The sequence below is a fragment of the Branchiostoma lanceolatum genome, chromosome 6, assembly GCF_035083965.1.
Source record: "Branchiostoma lanceolatum isolate klBraLanc5 chromosome 6, klBraLanc5.hap2, whole genome shotgun sequence".
Lineage (NCBI taxonomy): Eukaryota > Metazoa > Chordata > Leptocardii > Amphioxiformes > Branchiostomatidae > Branchiostoma > Branchiostoma lanceolatum.
Window position 1 is genome coordinate 4,961,064 of NC_089727.1, and position 21,351 is coordinate 4,982,414.

At 42.3% G+C, this 21,351-nt stretch overlaps 5 protein-coding genes across 7 annotated transcripts in view; 4 read left to right on the plus strand and 1 right to left on the minus strand.

Annotated features, from left to right (window-relative positions):
* Positions 1–184: 184 nt before the first annotated feature.
* On the plus strand, positions 185–14,277 carry LOC136437301 (ankyrin repeat and SOCS box protein 9-like). Of its 2 annotated transcripts, none has more exons than XM_066431826.1 (5): positions 185–365; positions 2,169–2,348; positions 2,783–2,957; positions 3,310–3,417; positions 13,284–14,277. In XM_066431826.1, the coding sequence occupies exons 1-5, from the start codon at positions 284–286 to the stop codon at positions 13,486–13,488; spliced, it is 750 nt and encodes a 249-aa protein (XP_066287923.1). In that variant the 5' UTR covers positions 185–283; the 3' UTR covers positions 13,489–14,277. The 2 variants fall into 2 exon arrangements, with proteins under 2 accessions (XP_066287923.1, XP_066287924.1); XM_066431827.1 differs by lacking the exon at positions 13,284–14,277 and adding an exon at positions 3,624–4,328 and having other exon boundaries at positions 196–365.
* Positions 228–21,351, plus strand: part of LOC136437297 (protein fem-1 homolog A-like) — a 42,581-nt gene continuing 21,457 nt past the window's right edge. For both annotated transcript variants that reach the window (XM_066431821.1, XM_066431820.1), the window contains exon 1: positions 228–257. The gene's annotated coding sequence lies outside the window, so the exon portion shown is untranslated. The remainder of the gene's footprint in view (positions 258–21,351) is intronic.
* Positions 4,934–8,733, plus strand: LOC136437303 (ankyrin repeat and EF-hand domain-containing protein 1-like). Its single transcript, XM_066431831.1, has 5 exons — positions 4,934–5,094; positions 6,438–6,602; positions 6,868–7,042; positions 7,756–7,857; positions 8,063–8,733. The coding sequence occupies exons 1-5, from the start codon at positions 5,007–5,009 to the stop codon at positions 8,241–8,243; spliced, it is 711 nt and encodes a 236-aa protein (XP_066287928.1). The 5' UTR covers positions 4,934–5,006; the 3' UTR covers positions 8,244–8,733.
* On the plus strand, positions 10,058–13,034 carry LOC136437308 (26S proteasome non-ATPase regulatory subunit 10-like). The gene is made up of 3 exons (XM_066431840.1): positions 10,058–10,334; positions 11,349–11,528; positions 12,232–13,034. The coding sequence occupies exons 1-3, from the start codon at positions 10,244–10,246 to the stop codon at positions 12,429–12,431; spliced, it is 471 nt and encodes a 156-aa protein (XP_066287937.1). The 5' UTR covers positions 10,058–10,243; the 3' UTR covers positions 12,432–13,034.
* Positions 17,464–21,304, minus strand: LOC136437298 (protein fem-1 homolog A-like). The gene is made up of 5 exons (XM_066431824.1): positions 21,128–21,304; positions 19,688–19,864; positions 19,081–19,255; positions 18,481–18,603; positions 17,464–18,255 (listed from the first exon to the last, which is right to left on the minus strand). Exons 1-5 carry the CDS (start codon positions 21,234–21,236, stop codon positions 18,063–18,065), a joined length of 777 nt encoding a protein of 258 aa, XP_066287921.1. The 5' UTR covers positions 21,237–21,304; the 3' UTR covers positions 17,464–18,062.

Here is a 21,351-nt window from a genome sequence, read left to right on the forward strand (position 1 = left end):
CTTGAATGATAGCAATATCTTTGCATATTTGTGCATTAATCGCTAAAGGCAAGACTTTTTAGGGAAGATGCAATATGTACGTAATTCTTCTGAAAAAGCTGTCCAATTAGAAAACGGCTTCTCAATATTCCTTCTCTAATCTTTACGTTCTCGTTGTACACTCACGAGCGCTCACGTATCAAAACAATAGATCACGTGACAAGACAACTTCTTCCCATGTGGTTCATCAGTTCGGACTCAGACAGCAGGGGTGGAAGGTGTCGATAACGGCGGTTCTAACGAAATGGCGGAAAAGGCGAATGAAGCTCTGTTGTATGCTGCTGAGAATGGCTGGGTTGAAGGCGTCGAAGCGGCTTTGAAAGCTGGTAAGTCGAATGAAATTAATGTAGCAAATTACGGTCTGGAGCCGAGGTAGGATTTGGGCTGGTTGTTATCATACATGTGTCTATCACTATAATACGTTTAATACTAGACATACTAGTACGCTCTCACCAAATAGTGCAAAGACGTTGGTCGGTTTGCAGTCTGATGCTGTATTTATTCAAGATACTAGACTCTACTGCTGATCACATACAAATTATGAATCACTGAGGTTTACTGATGTAACCTCCTTGCATGGAATGAATTATTTTGTCGTCTCCCACTGAGTGCCAAGCCACCCACCACCTAGCACCTATGCACAGTACGCAGAGGCTGAGTACATGTCTTGTATTGTCTTGCCTTTACTTCGCACACTCTTGTATGTGCAGTTACATCATCATCTTCGCTGCTTTTCAGTTCTTCCACTGAGGGGGTATTTACGCACATTCTTGCAGTGTTTTAAATTACATGTACGTGGCCGCCAACCAAACGATCTAGATAGAAGTGAGCCGGCTTGGCCGCGCTGTAGCCTCTACCAGGGTCCACAGATCGCTGAAAAATAGGTCCCAAACTGTAATTCAATTGGCGGACTTACCCCTCTGGCATGTTATTTGTTTATTTGGCCAAATTTCTACTATTTTGTCCCTCTACCATGGGGCCTGGTAGAGGCTATCCGCGCCTGTCTGCTTCGAATTAGTGCCGCTTGTCCCCAATGTGCGTTGGGGACCGTTCGTTATGCTGACTAAACGACAAATAATAATATCAGGTGTATTTGCAGCCAGTGCCACAGGCAGGTACCCAATGTGTAGGGTAATGAGGCTGTTTAACGTGTTCGAGGCACCTCCTCGAGCACGGGACCCCCGTTAAATAAAGTATTTATTTACGTTATCATTTTAGTTCCCTGCAGAAATGCTTTGTACATGTATCATGTTCTCACCCAGAGCGTTGAATTGAAGAAAAAAAAACACGTTTGTAGCAGTAGATTCTTATTCAAATGTTTATGTAAACAGATAAAAACTTGCACACAGGTGTGATCAGGTGTGGAATGCAGTGCCCAATTGACACCTTCTGACCTCTTGCGTGTTATGCCGACAAATTTACATACGAGCAGAACGATAGATATTTCAGAGTTTTGGGGTCTGATATCCAGGCTAGACTATTGTGGGCCGCTTTATCCTTTGTTCTAGTCAATCTTGCATTGTATGAAACGACAGTGGCAACTATCCCCAGTCTCATTCCCAAATTGACTGCTAATGAAAGTGTTCTTGTCTTCTATAAAGATGTAATGATTGGATTAATTTGCGTCTCTTCACAAGGACACAGCGTCCTTGCGGGTTGATAGAAGTTCCAAAGTATCGTTACATTCAACCAAGCACCGATCACCGAGCAGGAGTTGGGAAGCGTGTACTTTGAAATGTGATTGCCACTTTTCAACACAGTTGTATCATAAGTATGTGCATTGACTTCCTTACAAAATCATATCAACCAAAGAGGTTATATGAATAATAATGAATGAATTGTATATTTGACTATACTGTATCATAGTGGCTCATGGGCATTCCTCTGTCGGGCGACCCCGAAGGACCTACATAGATCAACTTGCTGGGGATGTAGGAGCGAGGTCTGAACATCTAGACCAACTTATGGCGGACCGTGTTGCCTGGAGAGAAAGAGCAACCCTAGTCCGGGCAAGCTGCCCGATATGATGATGATGTATCATAGTCATTTTATGCCCTTGTTTGTATCAACTTAATAAACTCTGGTTTGTGTAGTTAATTTTTTTCTGATTCATGGATTACCAAACGCAGGCGCAGACATCGACTTCGATAAGCCGGGCAAAACACTCACGGGCCCATCGTCCTGCTCCGCACTGTTCGTCGCTTGCATCAATGGATATGTGGACGTGGTGAGGCTGCTGCTCCGCAAGGGGGCGTCCTTGGTGAAGAGATGCAGCGGCGTCGCTCCCATTCATGCAGCAGCGGCGCAAGGTCGGTTAAAACTAATCTCCAAGCAGATCTATAGGTGGCGAAGACCGTATCAAACTGGCAGAAGAAGTATGTTTTGCAACCTAATGGATTGCTATACAAGCTCCTTCTGCCAGTTGGATACGGTCTTTGCAATCCAGTGGGCCTGCTTGAACTTGGTTAAAACAATGGCTGTAACTTACTAGTCTACGGTTTAAAACAAAAAAAGTCCAAGATGTAAACTCGAGTTCCACGACCTCATACCTTTGACAAATGACATTAACATTTTGAAGTGACGTATTGTGAATGTTTTCTCATTGATTATGCACATAAGATCCTCATCTTCTTAACCTTTATAAGTTGATAATCTTCTCTATCCCTGGCTCCTATACACATACAATGCTTGTATATAGATGATAAATCATAAATAAATGAATACAATGCTTGTGCACACCTAGGAAGGACAGAAGTGGTAGAAGTGCTGGTGTATCATGGCGCTACAGTAGACATCCGGGACGTCTTCAAGATGACGCCACTCATGAATGCCTGTAGCCACAAACAAGTGGACACAGTAAGGCGGCTGATTGAGCTTGGAGCGAGAGCTGACTTGGCCGAAGGTCTTATAGCCAAGAGGCAAGTTTCTCACGTTTCCATAAGAATATAGAATTAACGTTTGTTTCTCTTTGTGTGTGTGTGTGTGTGTGTGTGTGTGTGTGTGTGAGGGTGTGTGAGAGAGAGGGTGTGCAGTGTGTGTGTGCTGCGTGTATGTATGTGCGCCTGATGTCATACAACCATGTAAAGGGTAAGGCTTTCTAGACCGTACGTCCTATAGGAAACGTATACATTGACAATGCTCTTTAGTGCATATCTAACTACCCATGCGTAACAGCGGCTAAATGCATGGAGTAACTAAAGTTAAAGTGTGGAGAGATTCTACACACATATCGAGGCCTCGTTCTCTAAATCTCGTCACATCTTTCACTAGGTTGGTTGCAAACCCTGGCGGTGACGAGAGTATGAAGCTGATACAAGAGGCGATAAAGACCAAGCTGTTGAGATGCTGCAACCCGAAGTGTGGCAAACCCGGCTACAGGTAGGTTTTCTTGATGTTCCTTTTGATGTTTTGTTTTCACTTTGCCTGAGAAGGCTACCGAAAGCTGTACAAGTGTTGTTATTGACCCAAAGAAAGTATGTTTCCATCTGATTCCATGCGATTTCTTTGTAACATACAGTGGGAAATTGAAACTGACTTTTCTGAATTCTACACAGTCCCATAACAGTCCATTACATATTCTACAGGTCAACTTTGAAGCTGTGTAGCCGCTGCAAGCTGACCCGCTACTGTAGCCGGGACTGTCAGACCCAACACTGGTTGGCGGGGCACAAGAAGTGCTGTGGGCAGGACGCGTACACTGGACCAGGACTTGACCCCTTCGAAAAAATGCTTCAGCTCATGGCAGAACATGTGCATATTTAACGACAGCATTCCAACTATCATTCTGCATTGAGCAGACGATATCGATACAGTCATGTCAAATGTAGCACAAGAAAGTAACAAGTTGCATGTTAACGTTACCAAACGTTTAAACCTTAAGAATATAGCTATTTCTCACTAAGGGTATGATGTTGTTGTTTCTAGTTATCAAAAAGGTCAGATAGTTTTTATGGCCTTGTTTGATTTATCTTGCAAAGGAAAGTAAACACGTTGAAGGCGTCTATATTGATTTTTTACAAAACAAACTTAGTACAGCCAAGGACTATGTAATGCCATCGGCACTGCACATTCACATTGTAATCCTTGCATATTGCAGTGATAGATATCCATTCATCTTGCTTTCAGAGGTATGATTTACACAAATTATGATTGTTAGAAGATTCAACAGTCATCGAAATCACTTGTTGTAGTGCACACCAATCGGGAAAAATGGAACACTTCTCAAAAATTGTTATAGATGTTTTTTTCACAAATGTAATGACAATAAAGTTGATTCGAAAAAACCTTAATCTGATACTTTTCAACACACTCTTTCAGTCTTTGTTTAGAAAAGGGAAAGGATACCCATTTATGTCTGCTCGCAAGTTGTCAATATTGGTCAGCCTAGTGCTTGAACGTTATTTCATGGCAGTGCTTCTTTATCTAACGTCTGATAGTTTGTACTGTTTTGTTGAATGTCACATCTGGGGAAAGTCAGAGGAATAATAAATACCAAAGAGGTTAAGATAGATGGGCGCCCTTTGGAATGGTCCGTATTGCATACTCTCCGAGCTGTTGGACGCGGAGATCGTCACCTTCCCCTGGCTAGCCCCTCTAATAATTCTGGCATCTATCACATCCAGGCCAAGTCAGTAGAAGCCAACGATCTTCCACCAAACCTCTGCTTGGAAAAGATAGCAACTAAACGCAACCCCCCATGCATGAATGATAACAATATTTTTTTACATATTTGTGCATTAATCGCTAAAGTCAAGACTTGTAAGGAAATATATAATCCTTCTGAAAAAAAACCTTGAACAATTATTGGACGCCTTCTCAATATTCCCTCTATAAATAATATTTACGTTCTCATTCTACACTCACGAGCGCTCACGTCTCAAAAAAATTGATCACGTGACGAGGCAACTTCTTCAGTTCGGACTCGGACAGCGCGGGTGGAAGGTGTCGATAACGACGGTCCTCACGAAATGGCTCTGTTTGAAGCTGTGAATCAAGCTCTGTTGTATGCTGCTGAGCATGGCTCAGTTGACGGCGTTGAATTGGCCTTGAAAGCTGGTAAGTCGAAATGATTTAGACTAAATTAGAGTAGGATTTGGGCTTGTTGTTATCTTGCGTCATCACCGGGGACGCTCTCACCAACCAAGGAGGTTAACCTCCTTGCACCAACTAGTGCAAAGACTCGGGTCGACCGGTCGGTTTTTAGTCTGATGCGGTATTTATTCAAGACACTAGACTCTACTGCTAGCATGATGATCACATACAAATTATCACTCCTTGAAATTATGAAACATAAATGAGGTTTACTAATGCCTACCCTGGAATCAATTAGTATTTTGTTACTCAGCATGTAGTATCCCACCACTTACTATACAGTTTATCACAGTTTACATTATCATCTTCACCGCTTTCAGTTCTTCCACTGAGACTATGGGGACGGGCAGTCACGCGCATTCTTGTAGTGTTTTATTTTATACGTACATGTACCATGTGTACCGTAAACCAAACACTCTATGTAGTACATGTAGCAGCCAGAAGTGAGCCGGTTTTTAGCCGCGCCTGTCTGTTTCCGCTTGTCCCCCATGTGCGTATACGGGACGCGGCGGGAGCCTTCCCTATGCTCGTTAAACAACAAAAAATGTGTCTTGACAAAGTGTATCTATTTTACGTCTTCATTTTAATTCGCTGCAGAAATGCCTTGTATTATGTTTTCATCCAGAGTTGGATTTGATGGTCATGTAGCAGTAGATTATTATTCAAATGTAAAGGACTAAGGACTTGCATATAGGTGTGAAGTACAGTGTTCTTGGGACACCTTCTGACCTCTTGTTTGTTAAAGGGGCTATTAACAAACGAGCGCGGCCCGAATTGTGAGGGAAAGTAGTACACGACTCTTGTTGGCCGCTATATCTTTTGTTCTAGGTAATCGTGCTTTGCAGTACTATAAAACAACAGTGGCAACTATCCCCCGCTGTGAGTCTCACCAAGGAGTTGACTGCTAATGAATAATGATAGTGCCTAGTCTACAAGCAGATCCAACTGGCATGAGGAGTTTTTATTGCAATTTCTTCTGCCAGTTGGATACGGTCTTCACAAACGTTGGATCTGCTTGGAGATTAGATTGTGCCTACTCTCCAAGCAGTGAGAGGTTGGTGGGGAAGATCGTGACTTTTATTTATCATATGCACCGTTCTCCGGACAAAAAACGGGGCATATGATAAAAAGGTCACAATCCTCCCCACCAACCTGTGCTTGGAGAGTAGATAAGGCCCAAGTCTTGACCGTGCGTCCCTTCGCAAGGACACCAAGCCTTGCGGATGGAACAGTTTTGGTTGGTGTTATCTTATGAAATACCGCTTGCGTAGTTCATTTATTTCTAACTCATGGATCGCCAAACACAGGTGCAGACATTGACTTCGAAAAGCCGGACGGAACACACATCACCCCATTGTTCATTGCTTGCGGCAATGGACATTTAGACGTGGTGAGGCTGCTGCTCCGCAAGGGGGCGTCCTTGGTGAAGAGGTGCACTGGTCTTGCTGCCATACATGCAGCAGCGGCGCAAGGTCGGTTAATTCAAAACAATCGTGTGTGTGCTTGTCTGTAACGTTAGAAAACAAACACAAAAAGGCAAAGATTTAAACATTTTCAAGTGACGCATTATGACTTTTTTCTCATTGATTATGCAAATAAGATCCCTTTTCTATAACTTTTATAAGTTGATCATCTGCTCTACCAAATAAGACAAGTTGTTTTAAGTATGGCAGTCTTTTCATAATAAATCATTGATATGTATTGATATGTAGTTCTTGTGTCTCAACTCTCACGTAGGTAGGACAGAAGTGGTGGAGTTACTGGTGTGTCATGGTGCTACATTAGACATGCGGGGCGTCTTCCAGATGACGCCACTCATGCATGCGTGTGGCCACAAACGTGTTGACACAGTCCGGCGACTGATTGAGCTTGGAGCAAGACCTGATCTGGCCGAAAGTTTTATAGCCAAGGGGCAAGTTTCGCACATTTCAATCAGAATATAGAATGAACGATTGTTTCTTATGGAGACAAACTGGACTGACGTCGGTCTGTGTTTGTTTATATCTTTCAGCGTATGCGTGTGAGCGTGTGCGTGTATGTAACGTTATGTATGTGTGTGTGTCTGATGCCATATATTCATGTAAAGGATTAAATTTTCTAAAGCGTACGTCCTATAGGAAACGTATACAACAATGATCTTTACTGCATATCTTACTACCCATGCCCAACGTCGGCCAAATGCTTTGACTAGCTAAAGTAAAAGTGTTAAGAGGTTATGCTATATATATTCCTAGCCTCCGTTGCAGACTCATTCCGTCTGTTTTCTTTTCAAGTTACAGTTTTATTATAACACCTTTTTTTATCATTGCTGGCAGAGGCAGCAATAAAATTCAAGGATAAAATTGTAACTTGAAAAAGAAAATAGCCGGAAGGAGTCTGCAACGGAGGCTACTATATTCTACTCTCCAAGCAGAGGTTGGTGGAGGAAAATTATGACCGTTTTATCATATGTCAAGTGTTTTGTCCGCTCTCCCCCACAAGAGCGGACAAAAAACGGGACATATTATAAAACGGTCACAATCTTCCCCCACCAACATCTGCTTGGAGGGTAACTATATTCCATCTATATCTACACTACGTACATCTCAAGGCCTCGTTCCCTAAATGAGTCGCGTCTTTTACTAGGTTGATTGGAGACTGTAACGAGAGTATTAAGCTGATACAAGAAGCGATCAAGACCAAGCTGTTGAGATGCTGCAACCCTAAGTGTGGCAAACCGGGCTACAGGTAGGTTTTGCTGATGTTTATTTTGTTGTTCTATCTCTACTTTGTCCGAGAAGGCTACCCCACGTTTTCATCCGTGCGATGTGCAAGTGTTGTTATTGATTCCATGTCAAGTATTTGTAGCCTACAAAATTAAATTGAAAAGCTTTCTGTATTCTACACAGTCCCAGAACAATATCTGTGCCTATTTATAATACATCTTCTACAGGTCAACCTTTAAGCTGTGCGGTGGGTGCAAGCTAACACGCTATTGCAGCCGGGACTGCCAGATACAACACTGGTTGGCCGGACACAAGAAGTGCTGTGGGCAGGACGCGTACCCTGGACCGGGACCAAACCCCTTGGAAGAAATGTTTAATTTCGTATCAGAACTTGTACATCAATCATGACTCTTTAACGACAGCATAAAATGTATCATTCTATATGATGCATTGAGCAGACGGTACTGATCCGTTAGATGTAGTAACACGTTGCATGTTGGCTATTTCTCACTAGGGACATGATTCTGTTGCCTTTGTAGAAAATAACGTCATCAAAAAAGTCACACAGTAACCATGTTTGATTTATCTTGTAAAAGAAAGTAAACACGTTGAAGGTTTTTTACAAACAAACTCAGTACAGCCAAGGACTATGTAATTCCATCGGTGCTGCACATTCACATTGTCACTCCTGTATATTGCAGTGATAGATATCCATTCCTCTTGTTTTCCGAGGTATGATTTACACAAAGTATGATTGTAACAAGATTTAAAACAGTCATCACTTGTTGTATTGCACACCAATCGGGAAAAATGGAACACTTCTCAAGAATTGTTGAAGATTTTTTCACAAATGTAATGACAATAAAGTTTATTCGACTGTTTTTCGACAAAACCTTAATCCGATACTTTTCAAGACTGTCTTTGTTATGTCTGCTTGCAAGTTGTCAATATTGGTCAGTCTAGTGCTTTATGATCAACACTCTATGGCAGTGCTTTAGTAATCTAACGTCTGATAGCTTTAATTCCAGTGTCTAGAATATGTAGCAAACACTCAATGATGCTCTGTTCAGTCACTAGACCACCAGTTGCCAGTTTAACGGTATTTTTTTGCTCATGAATCATAGAATGTAATGATTTTGCCTATCTCACAGCATCCTTGTTTTAATTCCTTCAAAACTGTTACTAGTAGTAGCCTGGGTGCCAGACCACCGCGCTCCTGGCGCTGATCCTTCGGCCGGGGAAGCAACTCGCGCCGCCGCCACAGATAGCACACGGCCCACTAATTATCTCTAGCGCGATAGAAATCAGGGTTCGGCTGCCAAGCGCTCCCGGGTGCCAACTCTATATCCCTACTACTAGGTCTTCCCTGGCCAAAAGGGGTTATCATCGCATCGCGCGAAAGGTGTGGTATCCAGGCTAAACTGTTAGTTTTACAATCAGTCGAATAATGTTACATAATGTTCAGAATTCTTGCATTGATCATTAGTGCCATACCTGCCTAATCAGGTAATCCTATTGGCGAGACACCACGTGCCTTAGTTAGAGTCTACGAATTTCTAGTAAGAATGTGCTACTGCTGTTAAGTAAAACAAAGGAAAACATAGCTCTCCAAACTGCAAAACCTCCTTGATTAAAAAACCTCATTGATTAAAGTGGACCATTTGGAATAGTCCATAGAGCTATGACATCTATGTACTTGTTGGATCGGGAGATCGTCAGCTGGTCTTTTGACCTGGTCTATCTAACTATTAGCAGATTTTCGGCTCCGGTTGGTTTTCGGTAGTCTGGGTGCCATCCTAGATTACTACCGGGGCTCCGGTAGTTCGCTACCCTAAACAAATCTTGATTTGGTAGGTAGCGAACGCAGGAGCCCCGGTACCGTAGTGATCTAGGATGGCACCCAGGCTAGGTTTTTGACGTCTTTTTGGCGTTTTTGTCGGGCTTTCTACAGTTGTCAGGTTTTCTTTTTATCCAGTTTGGCCCGGTATGGCTTGGTTTGGCTTAATCTGTCACATCCGGGACAAGCCAGAAGAAGGTAGCGATCTCCCCGCCAAACCTCTGCTTGAAGAGTATTATAACGGTTCAGTAAAAGATAGCAACCAAGCGCAAGAAGCACGCACCCCTATGCGTCAATGAAAGCAACATCTTTGCATATATGTACTTTGTGCATCAATCGTTAAATATAAGAATTATTTATGGACATATTTACTGAAAAATCTACGTATAGAAAAACGGCTTCTCAATATTCCTCCTCTAAACCTTTACGTTCTCATGCTACAAATCCGACAAAAGCTCAGGTGGCAAAACAATGGGTCACGTGACAACACAACTTCGTCCCATGTTTTCAGTTCAAACTTTAGAGACAGCTCGCGCTAGGTGTCAACAACGTCGGTCCTCAACGAAAAATTATGGCGGGAAACAACTGCAGCGCGAGTGAATATCTGTCGTATGCTGCCAAGAAAGGTTCACTTGAAGGCGTCAAAGCGGCTTTGAAGGCTGGTAAGTTGAATGACGTAAACTTCGTAGTAATCTTGTTTCCAAATGTTGCTGGAGTCGTGTGCTTCGGTGATCTAAACATGTTTGATACTATTGTTATTTTGTTCCTAAAAGTACTACACATGGTATAGTCTATTTTTCCACCAAAGTTATCTATACGCTCCCCAGGAGCGGCATCAGTTTAATAGTTTATAGGCAGGCAACATCCTCACCGACTTTTATAGACCTGGGCTCCATTTTGTTATTTTCTTGCCCCCAATATGAATATCTTCCACTGAGTACCTCACCACGCACGCCGGCCGCCAGTGGTATCTGTGCACAGTACGGCACAGTTTTCTCCAAGTATTTGCTGCACGTAACGTTAACTTTTATTACTGAGTAGTGCTGTTTTTTTCTTAGAAGTATTTTTCATTTTCATTTCACTGTAGAAATGCAGTAAATGTTTTCTCTCTCTGTCTGAGGGCTTCGATTCTCAGGTATTTCATATGTAAATCAACAGATAAGGATTTGCACACAAGTGTGAAGTACAGCGCGCTAGTGACACCTTTTTATCTTTTCCGTGCGATGCAAACAATTTACATACGAGCTCAGGCTGAAAAGGAAAGTCTGGCTCGACTGTTGTGCGACATTCTATCTTTTGTTCTAGTTAATCGTGCATCACAGTAAACAGCAGTGCACGAAATTGACCAATAATCCCACGGAGTCTCATTCAGGAGGTCTTATGATAGTGTCCAAGCCTTGTAATGTGCGTCTATTCACTAGGATATTTTTTAGAACCCTGAAGCTCTTGCTCTCCAAATTCCTTATCGGCGCATCGAACAGTTTCTTTGATAAAATCTCGATCTGAATTACAGTGTACTCATCACCCTGCATTTGTTGGGAAACATGTACTTTGGCATGTTATTTGTTGCTTTTCAACTACAGTACAGTAGTAGTACTTGTTGGAAGTTCATACAAAATCATAAAATGTCGATTGTGTAATCCTTTTTTATTTATACCATGAATCACCCAACACAGGTGCAGACATTGACTTACCCTGGAAACCAAGCGACTCACACTTACCACCATGTACAGCATTGTTCTGGGCTTGCATGAATGGACATGTAGATGTAGCGAGACTGCTGCTCCGCAAGGGGGCGTCTCTGGTGAAGAGAACCGTTGGTGCATTTTCTCCCCTTCATGGAGCAGCATCCGAAGGTAAGGTTGATTCAAAACAAACTCATGTCTGCAAGGCTTAAGACAATTGATGCGACTTTTTAATGCGAAATGTACACGGTAACGGATACAGTAGGTACTTGAATGAAAAAAAAAAGTGAGCGAAGGGGTCTATCGGTTGGGCTAAGCAAGTACTAGACTACATATAACGTTACATGTACTTATAAGTGCAAATAAGAATAGAATTGTAATAATTCATGACGGTTTTTTAGAATTGCATAGCAAAGACGGGGAAAATACTTTGTCACTCCGGAAAGGAGGGTGACCTCCTGATGGAGTATTAGAAATGATGTTGTTTGCACGTTCGCAGCTAGAACTCACGATCCTGTTGTCGCATTGGTGTGTAACTTGGCATATTGTTTACTATAATTCCATGGGAAGTGAATGGCGGGAATTTTATTCTTGTGGCATTGAGACTTCCATACTTTGACAACTTGTTTCTTTCTTGGTCTGTGTCTTCGCACCTATAAATCAAGGTCCTTTGCTTGATGGATTTGTCTAAAATTTGGCATGTCTGTAGTTAAAATGGGTATCGAACTCCTTAGCCACATACATGTATCACACCACAAACACCCTAATTACTTCACAAAGGATTGTATATGATTGCGTGTGTTTACTTGGCATATCACTTCGCGGAAGATAACGTTTGCTGATATGCATTTCCTGTGTTGTAAATCCCATCTAGGGAGGACAGAAGTGGTGGAATTGCTGGTGAACCATGGTGCTACAGTAGACGTACGGGACGGCTTCCAGCACACGCCACTCACGACTGCGTGTATGTTCAACCATGTCGACACAGTTCGGCGGCTGATTGAGCTTGGAGCAAGACCTGATTTGATCAAAACAGTCAGGAGGCAAGTTTCAATTCCTTCCATCAGAGTATAGAAGTCAAGTCAAGAACGCACGATTGTTTCTTATAAGTTAAAGTTATGTAGACAAAATCAGTCAAACAAAGCTGGTCACCCCTCTCGCTGGACCCGCGGCACGCTGGTGGCGTCGCTGCGTCCTAAACTGGATGTGTGTTACCCTTGACGTTATGGGAATATCATTCAAAACGTACAAGTATGACCAAAAAGACAACAAAACACACAAAGCTAAAAAATATACGTTTTTTGGGCGATTGAATTCGTTGAGTACATTGTTAATTCGATCGGCCGCAGAGACGAAACCAGTAAGAGGGGGGCTTTATTCGTCGGCTTCGGCCTAGGTTTGTTTCTATCTTCCAGTGTGTGGCGTCGCATATGCGCAAGGACATTGTATAATAGCCTTGATACGCATGTGTATATGATGCATGTTTTGTACTGTTCCGATGTGTGTATATGTGTGTATATATTTTGTACTGTTCCGATATTAGTATCGATATCTTGTCCCTAAATGATATACATCTTTCACTAGTGACTGTGACGAGAGTTTGAAGCTGATACAAGAGGCGAGGAAGACCAAGCTGTTGAGATGCTGCAACCCTAAGTGTGGCAACCCAGGCTACAGGTAGGTATTACTGATGGCGTTTCCACCGTTGAAATGTTTTGTTTTCACTTTGTCTGAGAATTAAGACTCTGTCATCCGTGATTTGTGCAAAAAAAATTAATATAGGAGCAGCAAATGTCGTTATTGACCCAGAGAAATCATGTTTCCATCTGAATTTCTACAAGTCTTTGTAGCCTACAGACCGAAATCGGAATGTCTGGATTCTACACAGCCCCTGAATAACCTCTGTACCTATTACATCCCCTACAGGAAAACTCTGAAGCTGTGTGCCCAGTGCAAGCTGACCCGCTACTGCAGCCGTGACTGCCAGATACAACACTGGTCTGTCGGACACAAGAAGTGCTGTGGGCAGGACGAGTACTCTGACCAAGGCTCTGACGAGGGATCCGGACCGGACCCCTTCGAAGAAATGATTTTTTCAATGGTAAAGGCCATCCTACAACAAGTAAACTAAGCGTGACTCTACACGTTTTACAACTCTTTGCATCCTCAACATTGCGATGAAATGGATTATCTTTCCGTGCAAAGAACTGATGAACACACAAAATGAATGATAACTGACATGTTGCCAAACCTTTTCGTATTCCTCACTTGGATTGGATGCTGGTGTCTTTACGTGTAGAAAATGATGTGCAAAGTTGTTTTCACGCACGTATTCTGTTGAAAATGTTATGCGGTTTTAGACGACCTTGTTTGATTTATCTTGTAAACTTCGGAAAGTAAATGAGTTTGGAGTGTCAACTAGGAAAGTTGGATTGTTTATCTTCTCTATATGACAAACATGTAATGATATCTCCATAACTATTGTCACTTTGGCGGTACCATTGCTTATAATAAAATAAGACAACAGCCAAGTAGCCATACCTTATGTCATCGCCTTTGTGTCCAGGATATCAATCATACATATTCAGTACTTTTACCACAGTGCTAGATTGTATTTTTGGCTCATGGATTCTTTGTTTTCTTGCCTTGAAACTGTCAATACAAGCAGGCGAATAAAGTCATTTCATGCAGTTATACATTGTGCAGAAATCTTGTATTCATCAGTAGCGCCTTCACAATTGAGCCTCCTAGCCAATTACTAGTATAGTATCAGAAGTTTATTGCAAGTTCATGCCCGTGGGCTAATTGCAAATTCATGGTAAAAACATAGAGAAAAACATACATGCGTCAGTAAACTGTGTCTGACTTTGTTGTAACAATAGGCTACTGGTACTAAATACAATTGTTGGCTATATCTAAACTAGCTGGGTTTGACTTCTTTTTCGGAAGCAGTGGAAGACGAAAAGTCCCACTTTTTCTAGAATTTGTGGGTTCTGTGATTTCAAGAGAAAGTATAGTGATAGATGCAGAAATGTTCGCGGTGGTTTTATGTTTGCGGCTTTCGCGGTGACCCTTTCACCGTGAATTTAAAACCACTGCGAACATTTTGGTCCAATGCTGTAGCAATGTGTGACTATAGCGCTGCCGCAAACTTAAAACCACCGCAAACACTCCATTTTAGCCATAGCGCGAAATCAAAACCACCTGAACTTAATTGCATTTACGGTAGTTGGTAACTGTAAGACCCCGGGAGGGGTATCCTTGTTGGAGCCGCACCGTCTTTCGTAAGAGACGTAAAATGGGGGTCCCGTGTGCGAGGAGGCGCCTCGAGTACGTTATACAACAGTCTCATTACTCAGATCTGTACCTACTGGCTGTGATCAAGGAGGTTATATAGGTCTATATAACCTCCTTGCTGTGATAATGCAACATGGTGAATATAACAGGCTGCTTATACAGGTAGCAACCCAGTGTCTTAGAATCCCCGAATTTCTTGTAATATCTACCTTCAATATTCACCTTGAATATTAACCTACAAGCTCAGCCAGTGGGTACCCTGTTAGACTTATGAGGTAGTGCCTTATAGTAACAATAAGCTACTGCTGTAAAGAAAAAGAAAAACATGTCCCCTCCAAACAGTAAGTGCACCATTTAGAATAGTCCACAGATCTATTACGTACTCTCCAAGCGGTTGGGTCGCCGGGAGATCGCCATCTTCTTCTGACTTATCTCCAAGCAGATGTTCGGCTCCAGCCGGTTTTGACTTCCTTTTAGGCATTTTGTCGAGCTTTCCATAGTTGTGAAGTTATCTTTTTATCCAGTTTGGCCGTGTATGGCTTGCTTTGGTCAGTTTGTACTGTTTTTTTGAACTCTGTTATATCCGGGGCAAGTCAGAGGAAGCTAACGATCTTCCCGCCAAACCTCTGCTTGGAGAGAAGACGAGAGTAATATAACGGTTCAGTAAAAGATAGCAACCAAGCGCAAAAAGTACGCATCTCCATACGCGAATGATAAAATGTCTGCGCATATTTGTGTTTCAATCACTAAAAAGAAGATTTATCTAGGAAAATATATTTTTAATTAAGGAACATCTGTAGAAATAGAAAAACGACTGCTCAAAATTCCTTCTCCAAACCTTTACGTTCTCATTCGACACATCCCACAAAAGCTCACGTGGCAAAACAATAGCTCACGTGACAAGATAACTTATTAGTCTTTTCAGTTCAAACTTAGCGCTAGGTGTCAACAACGACGGTCCTCAGCTAAATGGCAGAAAAACGTTACAGTGCGAGTGAATATCTGTGGTGGGCTGCTGAGAAAGGCTCACCTGAATACGTTGAAGCGGCTTTAAAAGCTGGTAAGTCGAACCGGTTGAAATGAATGACATAAACTACCAGTATGAGGTAATTTTTGTTCCATAATTTGTGTAACCGTGTCGTTCAAGCGTAGCCTCTACCAGGCTCCACAGGTCACTGGAATGATAGTGGACATATACTAGTAGACAGATAACATGCCAGAGGAGTTGGAGTCGCTATAAAAGAAGTCACAGTTTGCCAGATACAGTTTGCAACCTATAGAGGCTAGTTCAAGCGCCGGATTTTGCCGGCAATCTTGGGATTCGGTGATCTGAATTAGTATTTGCGACTCTTCTTTTGTTCCTCAAACTAGTATGGTACAGTTTCCTACAAGTATTTGCTTTACGTACATCCTAGTAGTGCTATGTTTTCTTTCTTACAGGTACTGTTTACATTTTCATTTTACTACAGAAATGTAGTAAATGTTTCTCGCCTGCTCGCACTGTTCTATTTGAAAAGAGGGTTTGGGGTCTGTAGACAGTGATTATTCAAATGTAAAATAACAGATAAGGATTTTCACACAAGTGTGAAGTATAGCACACTAGTGACATCTCGTGATCTTTTCCTAATCTCCAAGCAGATCCACGCCGGGCGCGAAAATCGTAGTATGCTAGCCAGAGAGGGTCCAGTCATCCAGAGAAGGTTACCTTCTCTGGATGACTGGACCCTCTCTGGCTAGCATACTACGATTTTCGCGCCCGGCGTGGATCTGCTTGGAGATTAGAGATTTGATAGAGGTAGCCTATATCAGGCTCTACATGTCGCTAGAAAAATAGTACAAATTGGCCAAAAAGGCAGCTAACATGCCAGAAGGGTAAGTCCGCTATTATTTACTGAACTATTTGCATTACCCACATGCACTTGGGAAATGGCAGTGACAAGTACCAGCATACTGGATTGACTGTATGTTATACACAAATGGAAAATAATTGAACCTACAGTACTAGTGTCCAGTGTCCTACCTGACCGAAAATTCTACTCTACTCTACTCTAAGAGGATCTAAGAGTACTCTACTCTAAAAGGAGTCTAATACAATTTGCTACCCATAGGTCACACACAGTTCAGACCTGTTGTGACTGGTAGAGGCTAGATTTGAGGCAGGATAAGTAGGTCTAGGCCAGCCAAACAAAAATACAAGGAGCCTAATAAGTATCTAATAAGGTGTCAAAAAACAACCGCTATAACATCTGGAAAGTAGAGATGATTTTGGTGGAGACATGGATGTGTAGAAAAATCGTATTCAACCTTATTCAGATCACACGCTACCACAGCAAATTATTGTCATAATCATTTACATCCAAATATTTCCTACAACAGTTTATTTGATTCGACTTACCAGCTTTCAAGGCCGCTTCAACGCCTTCATATGACCCAGTGCCAGCGGCATACAACAGAGCTTCATTCGCCTTTTCCGCCATTTCGAGGACTGCCGCGAGGACTGCCGTTAGGCACCTTTCACCCCTGCTGTCTGGGTCAGAAAGGCTGAAGTATCACAGTGGAGTCCTGGCTTGTCACGTGATCTATTGTTTTGCAACATGAGCGCTTGCGAGAAACTTCTTCAGATGAACTTTTTATGATCTTTTATATTTCCAAGGATATTGAATATTCCTTGTATATACAATGTTTACCACCGGGTACCCCAATCGAACCGCTAAGATGGACTATTCCAAGGGGGGATCCAATGTTTGGAGGGGGGCATTTTGTCATTATCCCAAATTGAGGAAATATGTACTTAAGCGCCACAATAACGAACAGTGAAGGAAGTATTTTAAAGACAGACTTGTTAACTTTTATTCTTGTTGTTTTAATTCACCAGGTCACTTAGCGTATTGCTAAACACTTCGCCAGCTTGTTTACATTCACGTTGCACTGCCAGCTTTGTACAGCCACATCGCAACTCAACAGGTCAGTTCAGCTAATTTCATTAGGTGAAACACGATTCGGCAAGAATGAAAACGTAACCGGAACAAATATACTGTGACAGCAGACAGAGGGTCACTATGAGTATAAAAGTGGCTTTGTAAACATGCGACTTTCAATGTTACACTCTAACTTGTTTACTTACTTACTTACTTACTTACATCTACAAGATAAATAAAATTAAACGAGGTCTTCTAATACCGTTTGCCTTGGACAGAGTAAGTGTATGAAAAAAAAAACTCATCCTTTTGGACAGAATGAATGTATGAAAAAAACATCATGTTCTGCATATAAAAATGCCAGCATCGTATCCGTAGTGAGAAATATCGTTAATGCTAAAGGTTTGGTAACATGCAACTGGTTATTTCATACTACCGTTGATATGCCTGTAGCAATACCATGTGCTCAACAATTATTTAAAGTATAGAGTCACGGTGGGGATACATGTTCTCGGATGCCATCTGGCAGTAACTTCACGAGTTTCTTGAATGTCTCTGGTCCCACGTCAGAGCATGCGTCCTGCCCACAGCACTTCTTGTGTCCGACAGACCAGTGTTGTGCCTGACAGTCACGGCTGCAATAGCGGGTCAGCTTGCACCGGGCGCACAGCTTCAGGGTTGACCTGTAGAAGATGTAATAGGTACACAGGCTATTTAGATAGTTGTTTTAAAATTTCTTTTGAAGGCTACACAGACTTGTACAAGTCCAGATAGAAACATTGAACTTTCTTTGGGTCAATAACAACGTCTGCATATAGGACGGATGAAAAGGTACGTTAATCATCTCAGACTGAAGTGTAAATAATACATTTAAACAGTAAAACGATAATTTAATCAGCAAAACCTACCTGTAGCCTGGTTTGCCACACTTCGGGTTGCAGCATCTCAACAGCTTTGTATTCCTTGCATCTTGTATCAGCTTTATACTCTCGACACACGCAGCGGGGTAGTTTCCGTCCTCTAACCCCAACCTAGTGGAAAGATATAGCTCCATTTAATAGGAAACTCGGCCACAATATAGCCCTCTCTCCCCCTCCCTCCCTCTCCTCTCTCTCTCTATATATATACATGTATATATATATATATAAATACATGGTCCAGCACAAAACATGTAGTCATGCACTATAACATTATCAATGTTGTTGTACGTACTCTAGTTTTATTGTAAGTGTATATATGTGTGTCGATAGATTGAGTTAATATGAATCATACACAAAACACAGAAACTGACAAGATAGAAGAAAGAAACAAACACAAGCGACGAGCCAGTCCAGCGTTGAAAGCTTCTCTACATTCTCAACCAATAACCATCGTCCTTTATGTAGAGTAACTTTCGATAAGACTGACTTCAACTTCAATCTGACCATTAATCATTGATTCTATATCCCCGTGAATTAATAAATACTAGTAAGTTTATTCTGATGGAAGGATGTGATCGGGACACTTACCTTTTGGCTATGTAACCGTCGGTCAAATCAGGTCTTGCTCCAAGCTCAATCAGTCGCCGAACTGTGTCCACGTGGTTGTTGCCACACGCCACCATGAGTGGCGTGTTCTGGAAGCCGTCCCGTACGTCTAGTGTTGCACCATGATTCACCAACAGTTCCACCACGGCTGTCTTACCTAGGTTGGATTTGAGACACAAGAAATATAAAACAAACGTTGCCTTCCGCGATCCGCTAAGGCCCCCATTCCACTAGACGGCGCTCTCACTGCCGCCTAGCAGCGACCTAAGCTGGATCTGTGTAATCCTTGATTTCATAATTGGAATATCATGCCAAATGTAGAATTATGACAGAAAACACAACCAGACACACAAAGCGTAAAAAGATTTCGTTGAGCGCACTGGTCCGTCACAGAGAGAGAGCGCGGCGAGGTTGCCGCCATTGTGGAATGGGGGTATAAGTAATATTCGGAAAAAAAACACGCGGGTAGAAATGCATTTCACTACAAGCTAACGACAAAGCGTCATGCTTCGTCCTCAATCTGATGTTCGCCCGCTAAACTTTACCATAAATGCTTGTAAGCTGAAACACGTGCTTTGAAATGACCTACCTTCGGACGCTGCTGCATGAAGTATGGTGAATTCACCCGTGGTTCTCTTCAGGACAGACGCCCCCTTGCGGAGCAGCAGTCTCACTATGTCCACATGCCCCTCGAGGGAAGCGATAAACAATGCCGTGCCAGTGTTTGAGAGCGCGCTGTTCCGGTGCTCGAACTCAATGTCTGCACCTGCATTTGGTGATCCATTGTTACAGTTTATCAAAACTAAGAGAGAGTATTCCGCCTACCCATTAACAATAAATAACACAAGCGATGGTTCTTTCGTTGGAATGATTTTGCAATGAAATAAAATACTGGTAGTTGAAAAGGTATCACATTTCACAGTAACTTCGTTACATCAATATAAAACCTCCATGGTTATTTGTGTCCCAGACACTTCTGGTATAAATTGTAATAGAACTACTAGTACTCTAAAGTTCTAAACCCAAGGCCAGGAGCAGGTAGCCAGGATAGATATCCCGGCCAGCAATAAGAATAATAATATAAAAACAATAACTTGAAAAAGAAAACAGCCGGGTTGAGTCTGCATCGGAGGCTAAGGCCAGGCCCAAACTGTTTTATTCGCCGATACGGTTGCCACTTCCGTTTACTGTATAAGAAGATAAAGTGACTCGTGTAGGAATTGTCTGCAGAGTAGTCGGAACAGGTCAAAGGGTCTCACTGTGGTACTGTACTCCACTGTGTGTACTTCCATTTGATTTACGTTTGAATACCCATCTACTGGTCCTCTTTTCAAATTACAAATCCAGCCCTCAATAAACTCTTGCATTCCTGCTGAATAATACAATTTAAACCTCCATGATTTATGTGACTGCAAACACTAGGAAGAAATACAACGGGTGGCAAATATACACGCACTTTGCGCAGATCCGAGTCTATTGTTCTGGTGGGGTACGCAGTGGGAAATTTGAGCTCAGGTCTTAAGGGTCAGTGAGGATGTTGCCCACGAACTTAACTTAAAAATGAAACCAAATGGTGACTTAACTCCCCATTGGCAAATTGTTTACCCTATTTTGATACTATTCGGCTCGTATTTTTTATCTAGTCTGGCCAGCCTGTGTGACAAAATGTCAGTCGCTCATGGTCGATCTGATTGGGCCTCCTCCCCAGTCGGAGGACTGTTAGTAGTCTACTGTGTTCTGCTGCTACAATTGTCTGAACATCCTAGCCTGCAGCTACAAGCAGACTTTCTCAAATCTCTGTACTGGAATGTTGCTTTAGTCAGACTAGAGACAAGCTGGTGTAGGGTACTTTTAGTTCTAAGAAACAAAAGTGGCATTCAAGTTATTTTGATCATGGAAACACACGACTCAAATTCGACTCAACCTAAATCCCTACAATAGTTAGTATATGTACTTGGTCCGACTCCTGGGTGAATGATACGAGTCTACGTCGCTTTAGGAAAGAAGATCAAATATTTGACGTGCTTACCTGCATTCAAAGCCGTCTTAACGCCTTGAAGCGAGCCATTCTCAGCAGCACGCAACAGAGATTCATTCGCATTAAAAGACGGAGATAAAGCTAACTTTACAGATGCCATTTCGTCAGGATCGCTGTTGTCGACACCTTGCGAGCGCGCTGTCTGGGTTTGAAATGAAAAGGCATCACACTACCCTGGATGCTTAGCGCGCCCTTCCCAGAATGCACTGTCTGAG